The sequence below is a fragment of the Perissodus microlepis genome, chromosome 13, assembly GCF_051167445.1.
Source record: "Perissodus microlepis isolate ML-2025 ecotype Zambia chromosome 13, ASM5116744v1, whole genome shotgun sequence".
Classification (NCBI taxonomy): domain Eukaryota; kingdom Metazoa; phylum Chordata; class Actinopteri; order Cichliformes; family Cichlidae; genus Perissodus; species Perissodus microlepis.
In genome coordinates, this window is record NC_140473.1 from 20,463,688 (window position 1) to 20,487,850 (window position 24,163).

A 24,163-nucleotide genomic window follows, 5' to 3' on the forward strand; every position below is an offset into this window, starting at 1 on the left:
CACAATGACAAGACAGCTCCATACAGTTAATGTTTAGTGGGAAAGTTAGAGAATCACTAAAATTTACGAGGTACCATTAAAAAAATTTTTTTAAATTACAATTAAAAATGGTCTAGCTATGTCATAGATGATAAGATGTTACACTGGAAGTGAAAAACCTGGATAGAAATAGTCAGGAGAATTAACACCATTAAAATTAATCTTCTCGGGTGAATATATGTAGAAAATTTAACAGCAATCCATCCACTGGTTGTTGGGAAATGTCACTGAAAGAGCCAACCTCATGGCGTCACTAGAGGCTCAGCAAAGCCAGTGGGGTTCATTCCCTGCCATGACATAAGACTGAGGCATAAATGTCTGTATACATTATGCTGAACAACTCAATGTGATACCCATGAAGCTGCACAGCTAGTGAGGTTTAAAAAAAATATTTTTCTTCTTAAGTCATCCGAGTGTTTATCAGTGGATGACTTGATGACTTATTTTATGATTGTCATTTTGTAGCAACATAAAGACACTGAACAGGCCTATATTTTCAAAGAGCTGATGTGTTGATAAATATGTTACAGTTTAAATTGTACATCAAGTTACACGTATTTTACAGCTTGATTTGCATGCTCAGCTGCAAGGAGTCATGACAGAAATGGCTCCAGCAGTAGCTGTGATAAAATCTGCAGGCATGTGCATGTGCAATTAGGTCTGAGCAAAGCTTTACTGGAGTGGAAAATAAAAGATTCATGAAATCAACTTCCGCATAGTCACCCTCTCTACATACACCACTGCTCTTCAGGTAATGAAATCTCTCAGATGAATCATAGTCAGACAATAAATACAGAAACACACACTCTGCATTCATTCTCTCTACTGCACATAAGAGTTACTTAGTGATTTATCTCATTAACACATGCTTTTTATATGCATCCCAGCCCATGTTATACTATCTTTAGACAGTGGTTTGTTATGAAAGAAGAAAAGTTAGAAATATGAAACACAGCTGCCCAGCTTTAAGGGTTATTTCCATCCCCACAAAAACCCTAAGTCCAATTATTTTAGAGCTATTGTAATGTGGATCGAGCATTTTAAAGTGTAAAGTGTTTTAAAGCTAAACTATATATTTGTTTAAAAATGAACCTATCCCTGAATATGTGGTCAGTTTTTAGAATAAGTGCAAGGTGAAAGTGAAGAGAAAGGTCTTACATTAAAAACTGGTGACACAGTACTGTCACCAAGGAGCTCTGCACGCCCGTTGCTGAAGGGGTGCAGGAGACCCTGGACAAGCATTCGTTGACACAGTTCTTTCACATCCTCTTCGGAGGACCCATCTCCTTGATGCATACACAGCCTGTCCAAAAGAGCGCGACCTGAGAAAAGAAAAGACAGACACTGCAAGAACAAAACAGAGGGATACAGAGCTCCATTTTCAAGACTAGAGGAGGATGCTCAGATGAATTTGAACAGACAGATTTTTAAAATTTATTTTTAGATATATATTTGGTAAGTTGAGAAAAGTGTGTAGTTAGACACCTCATGTCAGTCTGACCAAAGAATGTAAAAGACATTTTTCATTTTAGGATGTGATAATTAAACACCTACACTTGTAAACTCTATTCACACCATTTACACGTGGGTGAAAAGAGAGGTGGTGCTGATTGTGAAGTGCAAAGAACTATCAAATGGCAGAAAAAGAAAAGTTTTGGAATAGCTTGAAAAAAACTAAAAGGTGGGCTAAAGCCCACAGCATGGTTACAAAATGTATAAATTCTACTTCTTGAATAAAATACAGAAAATAAAGTAGGCTGTCCGCATGTTTGTAAAGTAAGTTTGACCTGTGAGAAATGTAGTAATGTATCAAAATCTCTATACTTCATAAGGAATGACATATTTTCTTGAAAATGAAATTAATGTCAGGAATTATATGGAGTTTGAAGGGTGGTGGGGGATATCAACAATGTGACAGCAGAGGACTGTTGAGCCCAAAACACACAGCTACAGCAGGAAGACCAATTCTAAAACAGGATGATTTCTTTTAACCATGTGATACAGGGGACAGTGTCAAATCAATTAAAAGCCATGACATGACTCATGCTCCTGTAGATTTGGTTTTATCCGTCAGTGGGAATTTGTCGTCACTTGTTCAAACATTAAGCTGGAGTTCTCTATGGTTTCCCATCTTTGTTCTCATTGCTTCCACTCCTTAAGGGTACATGTGACCTGTAAACCTCGCTGCACTGATTGGTATCACATGCAATGGTAAACTAGTTAGAGACTGAGTCTTTGTGAGCATAAACGGGACAAAATACGTCTCACAAATATGAAGTGCCACACAGGCACAGAAATGTTCATTTTAATATGGATTCAGATCATTATGTACCTCTGTTGTTTGGAGCGAGTTCACCTGACGCAAACAGAAATTGATTTAACATCATGACTTATTTTTGTCTTGCAGAAAAACTGTCACATGAGTTTAACATCCACTGTGTTTGTGTATGCGTGTGCGCCTTATCTAAGCCAGTGGAATCAGAGGATGACATAGCCGTGGGTGGGTGGCAGCATTGTCATTCGGTCCTCTGATTTACGAGCACAGGCAAAGACAGGAGACAACAGCTAAGCTCTTGAAAGGCTCCACAATAGTAAGGAGGACAGAGTGGCATTGTTTTATTAGAGTGAGACAACGCATCTCAAAGACACCCCATGGTTTTATTATGGTTTTCATTAAGTATTGTATTTTAAAATAATAACCTTAGTATTTCTAGTGTACTTACTTATATAAAGTGCAATTTGTAAGTAATTAAACTTACTAGGCAATTACTATAATCATTGGTTGTGTAATGGCCTAATCTCCATTAGGGTAGGAGCCAAACAAATAGGAGTGACATCCAATCCATTAAGACTTCTTCAGTAGGAATAAATTATGAAATAACTAAAATATTTAAATGAAATGCTTCATTATTGTCTTCCTGATACTTTGGTGCCAATGTGATAGCAGAATAATCACAAAACAAATATAATTAAAAAGTCAAGCTATTGATATCCTGTGTTTTTCTCTATGTTTTTCTTTACTTTTTCTTTGTATTGCAAAACATGTAGTTCATCCCCTTGTGGCATTGATTTCGATTGTAGATGCAAACAAAAAAAAACTGACATTAATCAAATTGTCTTGTAGCTGACTTTCACACAGGCCTCTCTGAGAAATGCCATTCAGAATGAGTGCAGTGAGGCTAATAGATTATGGGGCATTTAAAAGAGAAGACAGCTACACTAAATTGGCACCTATGTTTTGGGAGGAAGGTTATTATTCTCTCTTTACCTTCTTTTAAAGTTTTTTGAAACCTGTTTTGATTGCTCACTTCAGTTGTTTAATATATCACTCACCAGAGAAGACATCCAGGTAGGGTACTGGAGCAGCAGACGTCTGCTTTCCATAGTGTGCTCTCCTAGAGCCCAGCGTCCAGTAAGTCCCACCTGTGTAACTCTTCTCTGTGGTCTCCTGATCTGGAAATTTGGCCCCATCATCATGTCTTCCACTAAGCTCATCAACCTCAGACGACCAGTCTGCAGACACACTGTGCGGCCCAGCTATGGAGCAGGACCTGTGCTTGCGTCTCCTAAACCCTTGGACCTTGTTGGATTCCAGTGATCCACTGATGGGATCTGTTTTCCGAGGCACGTGAGGGCTGGTAATGGGGGAGCCAACTGGAGAGGTGAGCTGCCTGGTGGTGGTCTTAATATAGGAAGGGTGGACTGGTGGGTAGAATTTGACAGTGGAGGGGGAGTTGGATGATCTTCGTCTAGGCTGAAAAACAGGGGGACTGTCTATTATCAGGTGGCTAATAGACAGACTATTTTTTCTCCTTTCCAGAGACAGAAAGTCCCGCCCACCACTTTCTTCATCCTCCCTCTCAACAGACAGGTCCATGCTGCTTGCACTTTTTTGAGTACCAGTTGGCCCTGTCCCTACCATTATGGAATCTAAATGGTCACATGATGTGTTTTTGCCAAGTACAGCCTGACTACCTTGACCCTGATGTGGAGTCAAAAACAGGCTCTCCAGTTCATCCTGGGGCTCCTCAGCACTTTCATATGAGGTGGTGGTGGCTGTAGTGTCTTGAAAGCTATAAGTGCTGTTAGTTTTTGGAAAAAGGCTGCCACTGCTTCTCTCTGTGTCTGGAGCAGAAGATGAAGGACCACTCTCACTCAGAGACCCTGGACCAGATGAAATTCTTGATATAGATATGTCACTCCTTTCCTTCTCCAGTCTCTTATACTTATCATTCAGTTCTTGAGGTACACTTTCACTAACAAGAGGTGGGGAGAAACAGTCTTCATCCAGATTAAATAGTTGGTGAGATATTCCAGTCTCAGGAACTTTGCTCCCCTCCAAAGTCGACATATTGTTACCAGACACTTCAGATAAGTGTCTGGTAACAATTTCACTGGCAACACCTTGGTCTCTCATGGCCTGCTGGATATCAGAGAGCAGGTCTTCACTTTCAGTCGCTGAGTGAAAACTGTAGAGTTCAGCATCTGACCCTGAACTTGTCTTCCGGCCAGTCTCATCGCCCATCGATTGGTGGCTGTCTGCAGTTAAATGGGTTAGATCCCCCTCGACATCTGACAGCATGCCCATCTCATCAGCTGACAGGCTTTTCTCTGCACCAGACTCGACCCCTGCTTTGCCAACATGTGCTGATCTCCCATCTTCCAACATATCATCCTTAGACAACCCTTTCACCTTGGATAAACTCTTCCTGATCTTCATTCCAGAAAACACAGAACCCTTTGACTCAGACTTTGATTTCTTCTTACCACCATGTTCTCCTGCTCCTTTATTTGTTTTATTGTAGGACTTTTTGGATTTTTTGTCCACTTCGCGCTCCTCTGCCTCACCATCACAAGAAACATCCCCTGTTGGTCCACTGCTGGCTCCTCCTTTCTTCTGCTTTGCTTCCTGGTTCCCCATGTTCCTGAGTAGACGAACACCTTTGGCTAATAGGCCATGATGCTGGGGTCGAGATTGGGCATGCTCGGCTTCCTCATGAGCTACTGCTGCCGCTGGTCCTCTGTTGGTCAGAGCCCTTTCAGAGCCAGCTAATCCCTGCTGTCTGCCCACCACAGTTAACGGCAGCTGTGAGGATGATGCTGGCTCCCCCAGCACTGCTGAGGCTGATGATGAAAGGAGGAGGAGACTGGCAGTGACAGCCACGGGCTCACTACCACTCACTGCTCCCTCTCCCCCCCTTTCCAGCTCAGCCTCTCTCACATTCTGAGCCTTTCTCTCTTTTTGCTCCTCCTTTCTATCCCCATCTGCTTCTGCATTCTCAGCTGCCTTGCATAACGGGCTGCTGGTTGAGCGAGCAAGTCGCTGATGCTGGGGGGTTTGCTGCCCCGGTCCATTTTCAACTGGAGGAGAATGAAAGAGCTTAGGACTGTGTGGCTGATGCTCTAAAATGCACTGCTGTTGATTAAGAAGAGAGTGTTGCTGTTTACGGAGGATATTGGTAACACTGCTCTTCCGCCGGCCTTTGAACGTGGTAGTGAAGAAACTCTCTTTTAGAAAGGGGACTTGGGTCTCCACCGTCTTTATGGTTTGCATCCTGCTCGCTTTGGTTTCATCCAAGAGAACGCCTGTCTACAAAGGCTGAAGTAAAGGGAGAAGAACAAGTTCACACTGATTTACTGTATATTTACGCTTAGCTTAAAAATAGCAAATGGGAGGCAATATGCTCTGAGATGAGTCATAATGCCTGATTGGCAACAGCTTAATTTTTCAGCATGAAAATTATGCCAAACACACCACCAATGCAGCGAAGGCCTGCCTAGATTTAAAAAAACAAACAAAACAACAACAACAAAACAAGTAAACATAAAAAAAATCCAAAAAAAAAAACCAGTGGACTATTACTAGTCATGGACTGACCTCCCTAGATCCTGAACCTCAACATGATTGAAGCATCAATGGGTCATTTTGACTGAACAAATCAAAGGGCAGTAAACATCCAAGTTGAACAGATACAACTTAAGTCTATTGTTTCCATGAAATGCTTACAATTTTGTATATAATCACCTCAATTATTTTCTCTAATTTTCATTTCAAGGTACAGCTACGATAATCTAAGGAGCTTGGGGGGGGGGGAAAGCAACTAGAATTCGTTAAGTTTCTTGAAGATGTTTCACCTCTCGTCCGAGGAGCTTCTTCAGTTCTAAGACCAATCAGTGGAGTCCCAGATTTGTCATCTTCAAGAAATGTAAAGAAGCCTAGTCTTTTTTTCTTTCCAGGCTCCTTAGATTACCATGATCTGGATGACTGAGAACCGTCATGGACATACAGCTACAATAATGTGCAAAAGTCTTGAACCACAACTCATTTCTTTTGATTTTGCTTTCAATGAACCAGACTCTCTTAGAATTTTTCAAAGTGTTCTTGAGCAACAGTTCTTAAGGCTTTCTGGAGGTCTTTCAAAGTTTTTCATAGGGTATTGGTTGCTTTTTCACTTGTTTTCAGTCCAGTAATTTTACCTGACCATTTTAAGATGAATGTGTTTTTACTCTGTTAAGCCACTTTACAACAACTTATCAATCATTCAAACACACCTAACTTGGATCAATTAAAAGAAGGCTTGCCTAAGAAAGCTCAGACTTCATTGAAGAATAAAAATCATACCAAATATTCATTTTCAAACTTGTTGGAATTGTACAGTCTCTGGTTTTTGACTTATCTACTTTTAATTGCTGCATGAATTTATCATCCTCCTAGCGAAACATAGAGAAATGTGGGATCTCAAGACTTTTGCACAGTATTGTAGATCAGACAGGTCATTCGAGATCTCCAATTTTCCCCACACACAGATATACTGTATAACAAACAGCTAAATACTCATGTCATACTGCGCATGCCAGTGGAAGTAGTTAATCAAAGAGTCAGTTTAATGTGGCTGCCGAGTTATGGGAAATTATCTAAAACATGTTGGAGAATATCTGGTGAAAAGATTATGATTGTAGGTTTCTCAAATCCAAATATTTACTGTTTAACTGAATGCATTGGTGTTGGATTTTTTTGTCACTTTTTGGCAGTGTATGGCTAAAAAAAAAACCCCACATCTACCGATCAAGAAAATAATTTTTTTTTTTAAAAATCAGACACTTATTATGGATTAAGTCAAAGTGTAGGTATATGGTGGTTTGTCCACAACTTACAAGCTTATGATTGACTGGTGAGAAATATTGCCTGTGCAGTTACAAGCAAGTTATTGTGTCCACATTTTTATTTCCAAATGGATTCTTCTTGTTTGTTCATTAGCTTGTATCGACACATGCCTGAAGACTGATTAACCTCTATGTGTAGTAAATTTAACATTTATCCTTCTAGCACCAATTATAAAGATCACTTTTCTAACCATAAAAGATAAAAATTACAACAAAGTTTCAACTTACAACATTCCGTTTAGGCAAAATGAAACAGTGTAAAATGAAAAAACAAGATAAATGCTATGACTTCTTTATAAAGATTTTCAAATATGAAAGATGTCATACTTGCCTGACTGGTGGATTCTCCTCGGTGGTTTAGTACTGACTGAAGAAAACAACACAAATGGGTGTTTGTCTTCTTCTATGAGCCGCTCCTTAGCCATGGGTCACATGAAGTCTGTATTTTCCTCATCACATGTCTAGTCACTGTGGCCATCTCTCATTAGCTCTGTGGAGACTCTCCTTACTAACTTCATCAGGACTCATGATGGGAACACACACAGCTATGTAACAGTTAAATAACACTATTATATTAAAATAAATTTCTATCTGAAGTTAGACACTCAATGCTAATCTCAACTTCATTTCAGACAGCAATACAAGACTCCATTTTAATGGAAAATTAGAACAAAAACACACATTCAGTTGAGTCGATCAGTAGCTGTTAGTCTTGGCTGATGCATTGTGGTGCCACTTTTAAGTCCATGCCCTCATTTAGCAAATGAGCTTCAGCTGTTTTCTCCCTAGATAAGCTGTTACCAGACAGGTCAGTGACCTCAATCCTAACTGAGACAACATGTTTCCTATGATAACAAATAATTAATATTATAATTGAGTTTTAAAAAACTGGAAGATTAGAGCTAAATACAGAATAATATAAATACATTTTCTAGGGTTGGTAGAGCAATAAAACTCTCAAAATCACTGTGTATAATTCTGCCTCGAAAGATAAATGAACACACATATTGCACTTTTGCATCAGATCCACAGAAAGCCAAAAATGTGCCAGATAGTTCCTACAAAAGTTAACTCAGTGCCATGTCTGTAGGGATGTACAGCTGTCAAAATGTTACTTCTAAAAAAGAAAAGAAATTATTGATTTGATGCAGTTTTACTTACAAGTTGGAGCAAAAAAAAAAAAAAAGTTATATAACAGTATTTCTTCATTCTATGCTACAAACTTTGTGCAGGGTTCAAGAGTAATACCAGGAATTGTCACTGACTCTCTAAACACTGTCTGCTTCTTTGAACTTTCACTTTTGGTCATACTTGTTGGGATTAGTAACCAAACCTTTCTGAGCAGTGCCACTTTAGCTTGACTACATATCCAGGGAGGTACTCACATTCCATCTTGCTTGTCGTTTAAGTCCCTTCCTCCACTAAACAGGCAGCCGAGGGTTATGCCATCCACTTCCTCATTGAGAGTAGCTGTTTTATTCAGTTTTCTGGACATTTTTAAGTATTGAGGAATACTACAAAACATTTTATTTAAGGTCATCTGAAGTTTAAAATAGCAAGGTATAAACCTAATCAACCTAAACAAATGACAGTGGCCATATAAAAACAAAATGTTCAAATACTTAGACATGATAGCATACAGATTGTAGCAACATTTGTTGGGAAAAATACAACAAAATCACTGTTCATTGGTAAGGCAGTGCTCTACATCTTGTGGAAATTTTGTTGGTTAAAAAGGAAAAAAATAAACTGGATATTTTCAACTACCAGGTTGGCATGACATGGCAGCATTGCACAGTTCTTAAGGACACTCTTTCGAGGATGCCAATGTTCACATTTTGGACAGAGAGGACAGATGGTTTGAAAGAGGAGTGAAAGAAGCCATCTATGTCCACTGTGAGCGACCATCTTTGAACAGAGGCGGGGGTTTACGACACCAACTCTCTGCCATCTATAATCCAGTTTTGAGATCCCTTCCCAGACGCCTTAACGCCCACTCACATCCTGGGCCATCTGACCTCAGGAATTCGCATGATAAGGTGGGGCCAGGTTTCACAATGAACACACCCGAAACTCTGGCTGATTGGGACCCACACCCAGTTTCACACCTTGGCTCAGGCGATTAGAGGATCATCAGGGGGTCCTTTTGTCCCTCTGTGGGGGGATACTCCCACTAGGTTTATATCTGGGACTCTCCACCATTTGACCTTAGAACTGAAGAAGCTTCTCGGATGAGAGGTGAAACGTCTTCAAGTAACTTAAAGAAGTCCAGACGCTTTTCTTTGCAAGCTCCTTTGACTACGATGACCTGGATGACTGAGAACCTTCACAGACATATTATAGCACCAATTATATTGTAACTGTATTTTTTATTTTTTAGCTCTGATTACAGAATATCATGGATAAATTCATGCAACCCACATTATCTATTGCTTTAAACTGATCTGGTTGGATGTTAAGAAACTGCATTATTGAACATGTGTTAAATATGAACACTCAAAAATTATTCATTTTAAGTGAAACTATTCTATGTAACAAAGGTGAAATACCCTAAATTACACAGTGGCAAAAAGACAAAAAATCAAAACAAATAAAGTAATTATAGACAAAAGTTTTTTTTGTTTTTTTTTATTGGCTTAAAATATGAGTATGATTGGCATACTTAAAATGTAACAAACTGTTGTGTTCACAATGTTGGCAGTTTACATTCCCAATACAGTACAAAAAACCCCTCATTTATCGATGAAGAATGTATTCTGACACTGTACCGTGGCTCCATACTGTAGTGGTTTACACTAATAAGCAAAAGATCCCCAGTTTGTTTCTGGGAGAAGATACAAATTCCTCAGGGGCTGCATCAGGAAGGGCATTCAGCATAAAAATCTGCCAGATCAAATACAAAGAGCCACCCCTTGTGGTGACCCCTTGTGAATAAGGGAGCAACCAAAAGTAGCTTTCTGTATTATAGCATTGTGCTGAAAACTAATGAAATATTCACCGATGGCAGGTACAGGATTTTTTTTAAACATTTCTTTGCATACAGCAAATAAGCCAAAGTCATGTCATCATTTCCAATATAGTACGATCTAGCCATTAATTTGTATGCTAGTTGTTCTAGCACATTTTTTCTGCCGACCATAATAAAATTATTATTATTTGTATTCAGAACAACTTTATACTGCTCTGCATTGAAACTTCCCTCTTAAGTACAAGTGAATCTAAACACCTCAGTGTAGTTTTTCTTGAATTTGTCACCTGTTTTCATTTAAAATTTAGATAATTTTTTTTAGATTGAATTAAAATCAATCTATATCTGTATCGCTATATTTCAGATTTTGATACTGCAGTGTGGAAGTTAAACTGTTAACAGCCTGAGCAACAGATCTTTTTGTACACCACTAGAGGTCGCCATTGTTCCACTATATCAAAGATTGCCATCCTTTTACAAAAGAGTTGTTAGATGTGAAATTTTGTGGAAATTCAAAAGATAACGTAAGATCAAAACACACTTTTTTAAACAAATGGACATATTTGCGTGTGAGTGTGTCTGTGTGTGTGCAATCTTTGTGTATCATATTCAGAAATATCCAAATGTACACAAACGGAATATAATTACTGTATAATCATTACTTGACAGAAAATTGCAAGTACATAAAACACAACCATTGTACTTATTATCTCCACCATACAAACCACAACAATCACATTGAACACAACAGCAGTTCACTGACTGTGGTGCCACACAAAATATTCACAACTCAGTTCATCAAAAGGATCATTTTCAGACTGGCTCAAAATCTCTAGAAAACCAAAAACCAAAATCACAAAAATAACAGTTTTCTGTCGACTGTATGGACAAAATTTAAGAACTTTTTATATTTCATTAAAGACACTGACAAAGGAGCACATGTAGAAACGCAATGTGCCGAACTTTTAATAAAACTGCATACCAGTCAAAAAGATGGCTGGGCAAATTAATAAAATGTAGAAGCCTGTGAACATTTTTTTAATATATATATATAGTTTTATTTAAAATGCAAAACCACTCTGAATGTTACAGAGCAAACTACCCACAGAGAGAAATGATCAGAAAAGTGTAATCCCCAACTCTGTGACAACATCCTCTCTATTTGCATCAATTGCACTTCAGTATTTCTCCTGCAATTTGTCTTTTAAGCCCTTTTCGAGTATTGTCCACTCACTTCACTTTCTTGCTGCTGTACTTGCATGAAATGATAAAAAGTTCTTCAAGGACAGTCACAACCTTCATGTCTGAACCTCACCTTACACAAACCTTCACACACATATACGGCTTTGCTTAATGGATGCACCAACACAAACACATACTGCAAAACCACCACATCGGGTTGCTGTGTTTGACATAGCAGAATAAAACATTAAAGATCTCTAGATAAAGAAACTCCACAGAAACAATTAAATGGATGTTTCTTTCTCTTCTTTCTGTGTTACATTTTTCATTTCTGTTACAAGCAGAAATCTTAACTTTCTGTCCTTTACGTAGACTCCCTGGGAATTCTCCTGTGAAAGACCACTGAAGAATGCCTTTGCTGAAACTGCTGCTTCCTCCTTTTTTTCTGGTCCCAGCGGCACAACAGTATCATCTTAAATGTTGTACGAAAAGTCTTGTTGCACAGGGCGTAACACATGGGGTTGACTGTGCTGTTGACGTAGCATAGCCAGTAACCTACTGCCCACAGAGTTTCTGGGATGCAAGTTTTACAGAAAGCATTGATGAGCACCATGATGTTGTAAGGTGTCCATGTGATGATGAATGCAAAGAGGATGGCACTGAGAGTTTGAGCTGCCTTCTTCTCTTTTACCAAGGACATCCGCTTCCTTTTGGTGATCTGAGTCCGGGCTCGGGCAGCGAAACGCTTTGCCAGAGCTGCCTCCTTGAAGGACATTGGACCTGAGGGGGACTTGGTGGTTGTGCTGGTAGTAGTACTGTCAGAGGCAGTGGTAGTGGTTACTGGGGTACCATCCAGAGACCTATGGTTAGAAGTAGCCTGGATGGAAGACAATGATTGAATCTTGCGTGAGCAGAAGCGTTGGTGGTAGCTATTTTCTGAACTGTTTTGCCCTTCTGGAGTAACAGTGGCTATTGTGTTTGGAGCTACTGATGAAAGACTGTCTCGATTATACTCCGCTGCTCTAAGGGGATCCTCCTCTGAGGCTCCATCCAGATCCTCACATGAGGTTAGCTGGGAGTTAACAGCAGCTTTTATGCCAGGAAGGCTAAGAACAATGGAGAAAATAGCATGACTTTGTGGAATCATATCTCTACCTCCACAGTCCTCATCTTCTGAAGACCCAGACTGGTCCAAAGAGACTGCAGCATCATTGTTGTTCCAGCTGTCACTGCTACTCTGATCTGGATCACCATCTCCCTGTCGCATACTACCAGGTCTCCAAGAGCGAACACCGGGCCAGCAGTGGAAGCGGCCTACCAGTTCCCGACATGTGCTCTTTCTCCTAGAGAGCCTGGTCAACTCATAACTGCTGCAGCTTCTAGAACTTCCTGTCTGATGGACAAAACGGGCTCTTTCGCCCCCACCGTTTACACCTCTTGCTCCTATTCCACCCGAGCCCTGCAACCCAGCTAGCTCTTTTGAACGATTCTGGGTCTCCTTGTAAATGCGCCAGTAGAGAACACTCATTATTGTCACAGGTAGGTAGAATGCTGCCATGGCTGTGCAGAAGGTTATAATAGGCTGTGAAAGGAACTGAATGTAGCATTCCCCTGAGGGCACTGTCCTTTTACCCTCAAGAAACTGCCATAGCAGAATGGCCGGAGCCCACAGGACAAGAGAAACAAACCAGGCTAAGCCTATCATGATCCCAGCTCGCCTTGTGGTCCGTTTGGCCCGGTAGGTCAAAGGCCTAGTAATTGAAAAGTAGCGGTCAAAGCTGATGACCAGTAGGTTCATAACAGATGCATTGCTTGCCACGTAGTCTATAGCCAGCCACAAGTCGCATGCCCAGTTGCCCATGGCCCAGTAGCCCATCACAAGATAAGCTGTGTAGAGGTTCATGGAGATGACCCCTATGATGAGGTCAGCCACAGCTAAGCTCAACAGGAAATAGTTGTTGACTGTCTTTAGTTGGCGATTAACCTTGAAGGATACTACTACCAGGATGTTCCCAATGACCGTGACCAGTGACAGCATGCCAGTCAATAAGACAATGAGGACAACCTGCCACACAGCGTGGCCACCCAAGGGATCAGGGGCTACTGTTGCAGTCCCATTTTGGGGTTCTAATGTGGAGTTTAAGAGCTTGCTGATAGAAGAGGAATTATCATCCATAGCATGATAAACCACGGGCGTTCCTCCAGTTCCTCCTTGATAGGGTGCATTGGACTGTGAGTAGGCTGCAGCCAATGGTGGTAGAGTGCTGGCAGTCAGGAAAAGACCAGGATCTGTGCTGTTGGAGCTCATTGTTATGTTCTGGCATATTCTAAAGAGAAAGATAGTAAAGGGAGGTAGGAAGGGACATAGAGAGGAGGAAAAAGGGGCACAAAAGGGAAAATAGAGAAGTGTAAAAGAAAAGAGTGGCAGAAAGAATAAAATTTGAGAAGGTAGCTGATATTCCTATTCATATCCACTAGGTGAGGCTACAAACCCATTCTACGAAACTGGGTGTTTGGATAGGCAAAGATGTTTGGATGTTTCCTTTAAAACAGTCACCCTTAATTTTATTTGCACACAATCTTTGTGTACACTTTAAATGCTACAAGCAATACATATCAAATTATACCTTGATGCTGAATTAACATAGGTAGATGGTCAACAATGATAGTAAGAGTGCAATCAGAGCTGTTTCTTATGAGACCCAATAAAATTGCAGATATATTTAACTTAAACACAGGTAATGCATTTTCACGTTGTTGCCTAGTCTATAAGGATGCCTGTGTTAAAACTAAACACTACATCACATTAGACCCTTGTACCTGATGGTTTTCTGCTTACAGACCATAAATGGAGTTAGCACAGTGGTTACATTCAAAATTTAACACTCGTATATGTCGCTAGTCTACAAAGTGAAACAGTTTTGTGATGATGGCAGTTTTATATTTATTGAGTCAAAGTCTGGTAAAAGTTATAACAAGTAGGGGTTTGAATAAAGCAGGAGGAATGAACTTTAGGAGATATTCAGGCACTTTTTCCCTGTCTGAGCAGCGATTTTCTTTCCTGCTCGCTAATTAGACATCAGCATTGATCTGGTCTTCCAAAAGCCCTCTAAGAAAGAAAAGATAGATCCTAGACAGATAAAGCTATCGACAGACAAAACCTAATGGTGAAACATGGAGAAAAGAGCACCAGAAGAGCTAATACCGCCGTAGTCACAAACAATATGTGAATATGCACTTTTTTTAGTTCAATTCAAGATGACTTTACAATAAAAGGGCAAACATTAAATGAAAGATCCTGCTGTTTTTGTCAAAGCAGTTACTGATAATTGGATAACGAGATGAAGACCTCCAATTTCTAAACCAGCACGTTCTATTCTCTTCGAGTTTCGCTGAGCAATAACGCACAACTGCTGGGGTGAATGGATTTAAATGCATGCTTTTTAAATTACTGGCAAATCAGTTTGGACTTACAGCTAGGGATTCACATAGTTTACACATGTGTCTGATGATACAAAGATCAAATAGCACATATGAAAACTGCAGCTTTTTGTTGCCTGACAAGTGTAGTAATCAATACTCAGTACACAGCTGTGATTATACAGAGTGCCGCACATTACCCCCGCTTGCTTTTTATTGTGAAAGCCATGGGAGTAGTGTTCTTCTGCTGACATTTACAACAATGTTTCAACAAGGAAAAACATATTACCCCTTACCACCAAATCCACATGCCTATAGACACTATGTACACAAATATATAAGCACGAATATAGCAGTTGTATAATGTTTAAAGTGACAATCGTGCACACAGTATTCATCCCACAGGGAAAGGTATTTGAAGCCGAGTGCTGTACCTGTGCCTACACAGAATCTCAGACCTCCCACAGAGCTGTTAAAGAACCCCAGTAGCCAACAGTGTCTCATAGCCATTTGTGACACCGAGAGCCGCACACTGCTACTACTATTATCAGAAAGCTGTGGACACGCATCACTTCATCCATGCTCATCCATGGATAGAATGCCTTCATGTTTCACTCATATACGCTTTACGTGACAGTGCAGAGCATATAATTTTCACCGAAAGGCATCGTGTGCACCATATTTGCATAGAAATTTGCAGTATGCACAGATTCACATATTAAATTTAGCAATGTAATAAATTACAGCAGGCTATATGAAAAGCAAAAGCAGCCAAATACAAAAACAACAATGCCTTTGAGGGAAAAAAAAAACTTTCTAAGAGTTGGCAAACTTTTAATATTTTACAAATTAAATTGTACTGGGCATGTATGCAATGTGTTACTAATGAAAAACAAATAACATTTAACTTTACTTACCAGTGCAAAATGTGTTTGTTTGGCGATCACAGCAATATATTGTCTAAATTTCTATGTCATTATATATACACATTGTTCACTTTCTTTTTAAAAAATATCAATATCTGGACACAATACTTAAACAAAATCAGCATTATTACTCAGATAAATAAATAGTATACTGTTTGGTGTAATGCAGACATAGGAAGAGAGAAAAGGCTGGATCCTATGGGAACAGGCCAAATGTCAGAATTGCTGTACCTGTCTCTGTCTCTTTTTGAGAGTTACACAATAAATCAGTGTTGGGACTGATGGGTCTGCAAGCCCTTCGTCACACTGACACAACAGTGTACAAAATCCTTCAATGACACTAATAGGAGGAATTTATGGTTATCTAATTGGATATGCAGTCAATTATACAGCATAGATGTGTACAGTATATATATATATATATATACATATATATATATATATATATGTATATCGGAGAGAGAGAGAGAGTATTGTGTGTTCATTAATACTCAGCTTTCCTGTGCAACAATAAACCAATGTTCAGATGATAATTCTGTCTGATATCAGGCAATTGTCTTACACAACAAACATAATTATGAACGGAACAATTATGTTTTGTTGTTGCCTCCGATTGCATTAGTTATTTACCACAAATTTACATCTGCATTCTGCTGGGAGCAAAATAAGTGAGAGTGGTTTTTATGTTTGTTTTCCTCTCAAAAAAATATAATCACCCCTTTTCAAATGAAAAATGTATGAGCCAGACGACAGTATCCTTTTCCAACATAGGTGGGCTAAAACTCTGCCAACAGCTGCCATTCTAGAGAAGCCATTATACTGTATTTGTTTTGTTTTCTCCAAGTCAACATTAAGCCCTATGTCTTAAGTTTGACTCCAGGGCACGTAGGTGTGATAGCTTCAGGTACAAAGCAAGATCGATACTCGTTTACTGAGGTGCAACACAACTTGTTCCCTGACATTTTCAGGCATTTGTCCCAGCAGGGTTTGACAGCAATCCAAGTTGGGTCCAAGAATCCATCTAAATGATTGGATGACTAATATATGGCCATTTCAGCTTACTATTTTTAGCATAGTAGTGATATGGCCAAAAACTATTTCCATCAAGGATGAGTCACACTGACAAGCACTTTTAATGAAGGTTAAAGCTGCTGTAATTTGAATTTTGGTCACTCTGGTCCTAGAAGTGCCTAGATTTTTAACTTTAATAACTTGAACACACACACACACAAAATGGAAAGAAAATACTGACAAACAAAGCAGAACTAGACACAACCTCTTCTTCAAAATAAAAGAGACACTGGCAAAGAAAACCAAGATTACTCAAGCTGTCACACATTTCAATTTTAACAGAGCCACTACAGTAAAAATGCATACATATTCAGCCAGCCTGACAGCTGTAACCAATAGTTTTGTGATAACAATCACTGGCTGGGCAGCACTGCATTGTCATATAGTTTGCAGATTTCTGCCTTGTGGCAAGAAGGCAGACATCAAGAGCGACTCAGAACTTCAAACACAGATACAGTATTCATCAATTATCTTAACCGCTTGTCCAAATTCATGGCTGTAGGGAGGCTCTCACTGGAGATGAGAAAGGGTATACCCTGGACTGGCTGCCAGTCTATCACAGGACAAGCATAGAGAGACAGACAACCACACACACACATACACACATTTGAACCTATAGACAATCTGGATCACAAGGTAACCTAAGACACATGTGTTTGGACTAAGTGTGTGAGTGTTGGGAGTGGGGGTACCTGGAGGGACCTGACACAGGCACAAGGAGAACATGAAAAGTCCACACAGAAAGGCAGCAGCAAGCCAGCAGGTTCAAACCCAAAACCTTGTTGCTGCGAGACATCACTGCCACCACTGCAGAGACACATTAACCATGTACTAAAAGCCACAACTTCAATTAAATCTCATGAGGCTGTTTCATTTTGAGAACAATTCCTAAATCATTAAAAGAAAATTGTGCTGTCCCACAAAATGGGATTGTGAGATATTTTTAACGAGAACATGATGGTAAGTAGTGTCCAAAAACTAACTGCTCTGTGAATTTTAACTATCGTATATGGTGCAGTAAACTTGTGAATAAAGACTAGAATATTGTCACCCAAATATAATATTTTACACTTGATATTGCTTCACCTAACAATAACAAGCCACAGCTCCATTTCCTAAAATTAGGATTAAAGAAAGGAGCATCTCAAACATATGCCAAAATTATAAATGTTTTGGCATTGACAAAAAAAATGTTAGCTCTACTATGCAGTCTGTAGTTACTATGGTCTATAGTTTGCTCTACTGTGCATGTGTAGACCAAATCTCAGCTTGATGAGTCACACTGAGATGCTCACAGTCACTACCACATATGGGAAACATGTAATTGTCTTACATACCTATAGAGATCAATAGGTTTCCTTGGAGATATTGTGAACAACATTTACAGTATGAGTCATACAACCCACAAAAGGCTCTGACTTTTGGTAACCCAAGTAGTAATCAGATAACTTGGGAATACGCTCACCTCTGCAAGGATATTGTGCCATTCAGCACAATTAAATATGAGTGCTCCATATATCTCTAAAAGTGGACCTGAAGCATTTTTTTCCACACATAAAGTTACTTTTGCTGTATACAAAGCACAAGTCTGTTATTCTTCACCACCTCAGATATGGTGAAACATCAGAGGCACTCTGACATAAACACCCAATTTTCCAACGACATTATAGGGGAAGCATTTACTTTCTTAGTTTTTAAGAAAGACAGTCCTCTATTAATTATAATTTCAAACAAAGCTCAATAGCACAGTTGTTCATGAAAAGTATTAAGCCAAGGCTTGATGTAAAAAACTTAATTTAATACATTCAGACATAACAGACACTAATAAATCACACAGAATGTTTTTGTGATAGTAAATGGCATGTTTCCTGTTAAATTGAGTAACTGTACTAAGCTAAATAGAAAATAACAATATAATTGTATTATTTTATTTATATATAATTGTTTTTTGGCGTGGAACAACAGTGGAAACTGGCCTTGTTCCTCCTGAAAAGGGATGTTGTGGTGGCACAGGATGAGCTAAAGCCATCACAAGCTGGAGAGCAGGGGGTTGCTGCCAGAAGATGGTGGCTAGGGTTGAGAAACAGCGCAAGGCCATCTGTCAAGTACTCACTGCTGACAAAAAGAAGCATTTAGTGCCTCCTTGGCAACAAACAGACTTGCTGGGAGTCCATGAGCAATACTCTCAAGTCAACTCTGAAGTTCACAGATTTTTAATCTGGCATATCTTTAATCTGTTAAATAGCTTCGAACTGTATGTACCTGTGGACAGGTACAGTTTCAGCAACAAATTACATGTCCTCCTCCACAGGTTCTACTCTACCTGATTTTAATCGGGCATGGTTTTTCCTTCACCATGACACACCACCTTCACCTTGTGATACCTTGGAGCTGTAGTCTGGAGACTTCTCACAATACTCTCACCTAAAAAAAAAATTACTTTAAGTGCTTTAAATCTGTACATCTCAGTGAATCTGTTGACAAGGATTTAGTGACAAAAGAAAATGCAGTTACCTTTTATTGACCTCAGCATCAGCGAATATTTCCTACTGCTTCTGTGTGCTTTGTTTGTTAAGATATATGAAACTGCTGACTGACAAAGCCTCCCAGCTTCTAGGCTGCTAATATCTTTTAAGTATCTCAGACATGTTGATCCCTCCAGCTGTTTTTTAAAGCAAATATGTGTTTCTGGATTTAATAATATCATGCACATTATTTACTATGAGAGTGTCAGACACTCTGCCAGCGCTGTGTGCCTTTTCTCAGGAGCTGTGACTCAGATAAGGACACGCTCGATTTCACAAATGTTTCTGTAATTTATTGGAGGCACGTGACAAGAAACACTGTTTATACTGTAAATCTTTTACGACAAGAAATATCCCTCTCATAAGCGGCCAGCCATTCATTCCTTATCACATGTGAGAGATTCCTTGCACCCGAGTAGCAAACATTAGAGAATGTGCAGGGGAGATAAGATAAATTAAAAAGGATGAAAATGAATGTAGAGTTTATTGCAGTGGATTACCAGACCCTTTCAAAAGTATCAGTTATTTAGGTTACATGTGCTACATTTTACTTTGGGAGACATATCTGGACATCATATTGTGGGCATGCATGGGCTCAGTGAAGCTTCTAAAAATCCCAGTTTGTGAAAACACTTCATTAGTTTAATAAATGCAGGTTCAACCTCTACCATGTAAGGAGAAATACACAAAGAACCTTTCTCTAAGCTCAGGCTCATTTAAGATAGATCTAAAAAAGGTGAAATACTGCCAAGTGGTCTGACAATGTTAAATTTTGTATAGACCCTTTTTCAATTTATAGATGTTGTGTACATTTACGTTTTGGAGCAAATACCTATTTTGCAGGAAAAGCATCACATTTTTCAGTAAGATAATGTCAAACCATGTATGTATAAATGTTTCATGCTTTCTTTGACTAACAGGTATCTAAGATAAAGTAAGCAACATTTTGCCCTAAAACTACAACTGTGCTATCAAAAGAAGAGTTAACAGGTCTCTGCTTCAAGTTTTTTTTAAATGTTTTCCATCAAATTATTTCACCTTTGGATGTATTGTCTTTATATTTTTATGTGTTTAAAAAAATCATATAATATTTGCAAAATGTCTTTGTGCAGCCATTTGCACATTTGTAGAAACTTTAATGGCAAACCACTTAAAGGTGATCTATGTTTCAGTCTGGACCAAAGTGTCAGCGCACCAGACAAGCATTTCCATGCGTAGGACCACTTTGTTATCCTAAAACTCCTGATCGTAGCTAAAAAGCACCAGAGTACATCAGTTTCTAGCTGAGCAAAGCACTCTTGAGTCTAGTTATATTGCACATTTTCCAGCATGTAGCCCAGCCCACAGAAGGAAGAGAATTTTTAATTGAATAATTTTTTGTACATTAGCAGAAGTCTAAGCATTTTAGTCATTAAGTGCAAATCTTGCTCTTCAAGTGAAAAATGTGAATGCTAATGTTATCAGTGTAAACTCCTGACTGCATAACAGAAAACCAGGAGTGTCTGTACAACTGAAGAAATCCTGTCAGTTTCCTAACACCAGGAAGCAGCTCAGCATAATTGTTCTGCCCTAACCTTGTTTATTCTCCTTTATGACTGTGGGCAGCCAGGAGATCTGCTTTTATTGAGGTGTTTTTTTGTTGTTGTTGGTTTTTTTTGCCGAAATCCAGATTACTGCACAACAGTGTCTGAGTTCTGCTTACACTGGCACCACAAGCCATAAACAGATTGCAGTTTGACAGGAGCTTATCCTGATAAAATAACAACGTGAGGAAGTGAAATAATCGTGTGAGTGGTTATGCATAGTGCCATTATAACAGGATATTCAATTCAATCTTATTTATATAGTGTCAAATCACAACAACAACTGCCTCAAGACGGTTTATATATTAAAGTAAAGACCCAACAAAAACCCCTGGGAAACCCCTAAAAATCCAATGATGCTGTATGAGCAAGCACTTTAGCGACAGTGGAAAGGAAAAACTCCCTTTTAACAGAAAGAAACCTCTGACACAACCAGGTTCACAGAGGTGTGGCCATCAGCACCACCAGTTGGGGACCAGTTGGGGCTGGTTGAAAAATCAATCACTCAGTGTTAAACATGGCTTAGAAAGTCTGACTGATAAGAAGATCCGTGGGCTACTTGTTCCTTGAGGAACCAGTGAGAACCTGTGGGTGGTGTCAATCAAAAAAGACAGGCTACATACAGTATGTTCTTGATGCTTTACATTTTATATTGTGCAAATATGCAGAAGTAATAAGGAAACTGCCTCAATACGAACTTCACTAGAAATTATGATATTTCCCTTATCTGTCATTTTTGTGATCAAACCACCCAAACTTTTACTAAAGCCAGTTTAAAAAGGAGTGATTTCTTTTACTGATTTGTAAGTTTCAGAGGGCACTAATTAGTGAAAATATCCTTTTGACAGAGACAGGATTAGAAAGTACTGAAAATAAAGGTGTTGTTCTAGATAGCAACCACACAGTCGATTTTGTCCTTTTAAGAAACTAATGGTTACAAAATTGCAAAAGCCAAAACTGTTTGGATATGCAGTCTTACTGAATGCATTAAATAAATGAAGGAAGTCATTTTTGTTGTTATATTCCTCGGCTGTTGTATGAGAGTATCTGTGTGAGGAGAAAAATCTCCACATGGAAAGAGAGGCTGGATGTTGTTATGCTCCTGACCTGTGCTACAGGCTCATGGGATTTCACACACATACTCACCTCTGCGGTGGGTCTCTGTTGCTTTTTGACAGCCTCTGTAACAAGCTGCTGGAACTCTTTAGACATGGCACTCTTAGACACTTGGACATGCTTGTGTAGTATGTGTGTATGTGAAAGCAAGAGGCAGGAAATAAGTAGAAAGGCAAACTACAGACAGTAGAAGAACGGCTCAGGAATATGTCAAACCAAAGGGCTTCAGGATGACTGCAGGGGGAATGCTGTAAGTTAACCTTTCTTTCATTGTTGTCATAAATCTAAAACTGGATGAGAGCCAAAGCATACCTTTTGTGTGTTTTAAAAACAAAAGTAAAGATACCGTCACTGAAATTGGGGTGAGTTTTATGGAAGATTTTGGAGTGGGACACTGGAAAAAAAATTGCTTGTGCATTAAATTTGCCACAGTGACAGCTAGCTCCTAACAATTCCCGCAATCTAAACTATGAAGTACCTCGCTTTGTTTTTTTGCAAGGCTAATACCAAGCCTGACCCACTGCCTCACACCTCAAGCCTGCACTTCAGTGCAACCCTACACAGATGCTATACACATGTAACTAATAGGCTATTGCGAACACTCCTTAAAAGGAAGTGCAACCATCTGCCTATTGAACAGGCACTTGAAAGAGACAGAGAGGGAGAAAAAGCACACACTCTCCTCTATGTAAACATGCTTTAGCAGGAGGAGAGGGGTCTTTAAATGCTGAAGGCAGAAATTTTGGGTTGTGCAGGGGTACAAGAAGGGGAGGAAGGGAGGTGAAAGGGCCTTGCAATGTGCAAGGAGATGTTAAGTAGTCACACCTCCTAGCGAGTGCAAGTTGGAAAGAAGTGGGATATTATGCGGCAGAGGCAGAACAAAAGACAGCTCCCAATTCAGGGTGGCTGGATGTCAGATGATAGAGACCCATCACCTTTTTCAGTTGAAAAAAACCCAACATGGGATTAAATAATTATGTCCGTTAAGTATATGGCTTAAAGGAGGAAGTAGTGCAAGTGCTGTTACAGACACATGCAAGCCTTTGGAAGGAGGGTGCACTGCATGCATCTTGTTACGCCACACAAAACTCACGGATCTGCACTCTTTCTTTGCAGACATGCGTGCATGACAGAAGCACACCAAAAGAACCGTTGACTCTATCACTTACTGTGTTTCACTTTCACCAAATTACTTATAGGCATACAAACACAAGCATTGTCAGTTGGCAATGCTCAAACACTTGAGGGGCCACTGAGTCAACAAGGTGATTACAAGGATATCTTGAAAATGATCCAAGTACTGTATCGGCACAAAGAGGTGTGCTGCTGACAGGACTGGTTATAATACAGTACAAACACTTCTGCTGGCGGATGTAGACAGGCTTACACAGACAGTTAACAAAGCACTAAACGTATTACAAACATGAACACTCACAGGGATGTGGACACACACACACACACATACATACAGGCACACACGCACACAATCTCATGTCTCTGTTGCTCCTCTGCCTCATTCACTTAAACATTGCAGACCCATCCTCCTCACCCCTTCCCGCCCTCTCTGCCTGTTTCTTTCCACACACTTGACAGTGGGTGTATCCTATTTCATTCAATAATATCAACCCAAGTGACATGACTGTACCTGGCACTGGTGCCTGAAATAGCTTTTAAATTTGATTCCTTAAATTCTCTAGGGAAGTCACAGTGGTCTCAGCTGTCTCTCAGTATCAAAAGCCCATTTCTTTGTTAACCACTTGCAGATGAAACCAAACACGATGTGTATATCTGGAGAGACAGACTTGATTAAAAAAAACAAAAAAAACAAACAAACACAAAAAACCCTCAAATAAATACACACAAGCATCATGGGTAGTTTTGTACATTTGGTTGGGGTTTTTTCCCTACAATTTACAGATGCCCCTAAACGTGTCTCATGCAAGAAATCCATCATTGAGATTGTATTTACATACCATAGCTTGGTGTCAAGGTTAACATTAAGGTTTAGGTAAGGTTTAAGGTTAAGCACTTAGTTTACATAGTTAAGGTTTAGCTATGGATGGAATGCACTGTGTCAATAAATGCCCTCGCAAAGATAGCACTGCAAATGAAAAGTGTTTTGTTTTTTTGGTTGTTGTTGCTTCTCTGCTTCACTGTATCTGTTAGTCA

The 24,163-nt window shown here is 39.5% G+C and overlaps 2 protein-coding genes across 2 annotated transcripts in view; both read right to left on the bottom strand.

Moving 5' to 3' along the window:
- fmn2a (formin 2a) overlaps positions 1 to 8,052 on the bottom strand; it is a 39,338-nt gene extending 31,286 nt beyond the window's left edge. The window contains exons 1-3 of the mRNA XM_084948331.1: positions 7,535 to 8,052; positions 3,373 to 5,638; positions 1,198 to 1,361 (exon numbers count right to left, since the gene is read on the bottom strand). Coding sequence (XP_084804457.1) covers positions 1,198 to 1,361; positions 3,373 to 5,593 — 2,385 coding nt within the window. The 5' untranslated portion in view covers positions 5,594 to 5,638; positions 7,535 to 8,052. The remainder of the gene's footprint in view (positions 1 to 1,197; positions 1,362 to 3,372; positions 5,639 to 7,534) is intronic.
- Positions 8,053 to 9,794: 1,742 nt separating this feature from the next.
- chrm3a (cholinergic receptor, muscarinic 3a) overlaps positions 9,795 to 24,163 on the bottom strand; it is a 76,162-nt gene continuing 61,793 nt past the window's right edge. Inside the window, exon 3 of the mRNA XM_084948981.1 lies at positions 9,795 to 13,680. Coding sequence (XP_084805107.1) covers positions 11,718 to 13,661 — 1,944 coding nt within the window. The 5' untranslated portion in view covers positions 13,662 to 13,680 and the 3' untranslated portion in view covers positions 9,795 to 11,717. The remainder of the gene's footprint in view (positions 13,681 to 24,163) is intronic.